We start from the raw sequence: 2,335 nt of genomic DNA, 5'->3' as shown, positions 1-2,335 counted from the left end.
TGAGAGCGGCGAACGGGGAGTGAAATGGAATTCCAGACCACTTCGCTAACAATCGCAATTATGAACCGAAAGACATGTCAGGTATTAGCCATTTTTTTCCTTAAAAAAAAAAAAACTTTCTGGGACTCCGCGGGACACCCAGCTGGCGACGGACCAGCGGGCGGCGGGCTGGGGGGAGGGAGGGCGAGGCTGCGGCAGCCCAGAAGTTCCGACCGGGGAGTTTCGCTCCGTTACCATTACCTGGCTCGCCGGCAGAAGAAAGAACGCGGAGACAAGATAATTTCTGAGGCTGTTAAACATGACTTAGCCGGGGGGCCGCGCGTTCCGAGGGGGTGTCCTGCGGGCCGGGGCGGGTCTCTGCCGCCCCCGCGGGCTCCGGTGCGTCAGGGGCGCGTCAAGCGGGGCGGGCTCCGCGCGGGCGGCGGCGGCAGCGGCGGCGGCTGCGGCGGCGGCGGCGGCAGCGGGCGGCGGGCGGCGAGCACCCGGCCTCCTGCTTCTCGCTCCGAGGCTGCGGGACGGACGCTCCCGGGAACTCCCTCGCCCGCGGCCGGCCGCGTTCGGACGGCGCTCGCCGGCGGCCGGGCGGTCCCAGCATGTCGGCCGCCGTGGCGTGCCTGGACTACTTCGCCGCCGAGTGCCTGGTGTCCATGTCCGCGGGCGCCGTGGTTCACCGCCGCCCGCCGGACCCCGAGGGCGCGGGCGGAGCCGCAGGCTCGGAGGTGGGTGCGGCGCCGCCGGAGTCCGCTCTGCCGGGTCCGGGGCCACCGGGGCCCGCGTCGGTCCCCCCGCTCCCGCAGGTCCCCGCCCCCAGCCCCGGCGCGGGCGGCGCCGCGCCCCACCTGCTGGCTGCAAGCGTCTGGGCGGACTTGCGCGGCAGCTCTGGCGAGGGCTCCTGGGAGAACTCGGGGGAAGCTCCACGCGCCTCGTCCAGCTTCTCCGACCCGATCCCGTGCTCCGTCCAGACCCCGTGCTCCGAGCTGGCTCCCGCCTCCGGCGCCGCGGCGGTCTGCACTCCCGAGAGCTCCTCCGGTGCGCCCGCGGTCCCGAGCGCGCCTGCCGCCCCGGGCGCACCAGCAGCCTCTGGTGGGGTCTCTGGAGGGGCCCTAGGGGCCGGCCCCGCCCCCGCCGCGGATCATGTGCCCCGGAGGAGGCCTGTCACGCCTGCTGCCAAGCGCCACCAATGCCCCTTCCCGGGCTGCACCAAAGCCTATTACAAGTCGTCGCACCTCAAGTCCCACCAGCGCACCCACACGGGTGAGCGCCCTTTCTCCTGCGACTGGCTCGACTGCGACAAGAAGTTTACGCGTTCCGACGAGCTGGCCCGCCACTACAGGACGCACACGGGCGAGAAGCGCTTCTCCTGCCCCCTCTGCCCCAAGCAGTTCTCCCGGAGCGACCACCTGACCAAGCATGCTCGCCGCCACCCAACCTATCATCCAGATATGATCGAGTACCGGGGACGTCGTCGCACTCCCCGCATCGACCCGCCACTCACCAGCGAGGTGGAAAGCTCCGCCTCCGGCTCCGGTCCCGGCCCGGCGCCCAGCTTCACCACCTGCCTGTAGGACAGTCATTGCTGTCAGTCTTACCCTCAAGGATGATGCCCCAGGCCGTTGTCCCTGCTTTCTCTCTGCCCATCCTTCTTTCCCAGAGTCATTACACCAAGGCACAGACTGGTTCCTCTGCTCTGAGGGTGGGTCCAGGCAGACATGTGGACTCTGGGGAGGTACTGAGGGCCGGAAAATAGCGGGAATTCTTACAACGCGTATATCATCCTAAAAGTAGGGGTTGCCTCAAGACAGCCCCCAGGAACTGATAAAAAGGGATGAACTCCGGTACTCTCCAGAGTACTGAAGATTCTCCCCTCCCTGGAACCAGGGATGTGAAACTGGAATTCTCAGATGCCTGAGGAGCTCCCAGTCTCAAAGGACTCTGGTGTCTCACCCATCCACCAGGGCGGACCTTGGAGAGGGTGTCAGGGGTGGCAGTCTTGGAAATGTCCAGGACTGGGATGGTGAGAGGCCTTTGGAAACAGAAATGATTTCTATTTCTGTAAACAGCAATGTTTACTAATTTATTTTTAGCATCTTTTAAATAGGGATCCCAGGTTGATGGGAGGCTAATGCCCTCCACTCCCCCAATTGCCCCAGCTACCTCTGCTAGGAGAGGCCACATAAGCTCCATGTAGATGTGTGGCTGGGAGATGCTTCTTGATGTCTGGGGTGTGAGTCTGTTTGCAGGTCCTATTGCATGATTTGGAACCCTGCGCTTGCGTCGTAGCCCTTTTCCCCATTTGGATTCCTACTTGAGGATGGTAACTTCCTGACTCACTCTC

General features: G+C 64.7%; 1 protein-coding gene across 1 annotated transcript; it reads left to right on the top strand.

Annotated features, from left to right (window-relative positions):
- Nucleotides 1-416: 416 nt before the first annotated feature.
- Nucleotides 417-2,073, top strand: KLF14 (KLF transcription factor 14). The gene has a single exon (XM_055281460.1). It carries the CDS (start codon nucleotides 594-596, stop codon nucleotides 1,563-1,565), a length of 972 nt encoding a protein of 323 aa, XP_055137435.1. The 5' UTR covers nucleotides 417-593; the 3' UTR covers nucleotides 1,566-2,073.
- The last annotated feature ends 262 nt before the right edge of the window (nucleotides 2,074-2,335 follow it).

Source organism: Symphalangus syndactylus, chromosome 6 (genome assembly GCF_028878055.3).
Source record: "Symphalangus syndactylus isolate Jambi chromosome 6, NHGRI_mSymSyn1-v2.1_pri, whole genome shotgun sequence".
NCBI lineage: Eukaryota > Metazoa > Chordata > Mammalia > Primates > Hylobatidae > Symphalangus > Symphalangus syndactylus.
This window is presented reverse-complemented; position numbering and strand designations above follow the sequence as displayed.

What these genes read in the sequence shown, in the direction of transcription:
- KLF14 (XM_055281460.1), top strand. Translation starts at nt 594, where the DNA reads ATGTCGGCCGCCGTGGCGTGCCTGGACTACTTCGCCGCCGAGTGCCTG.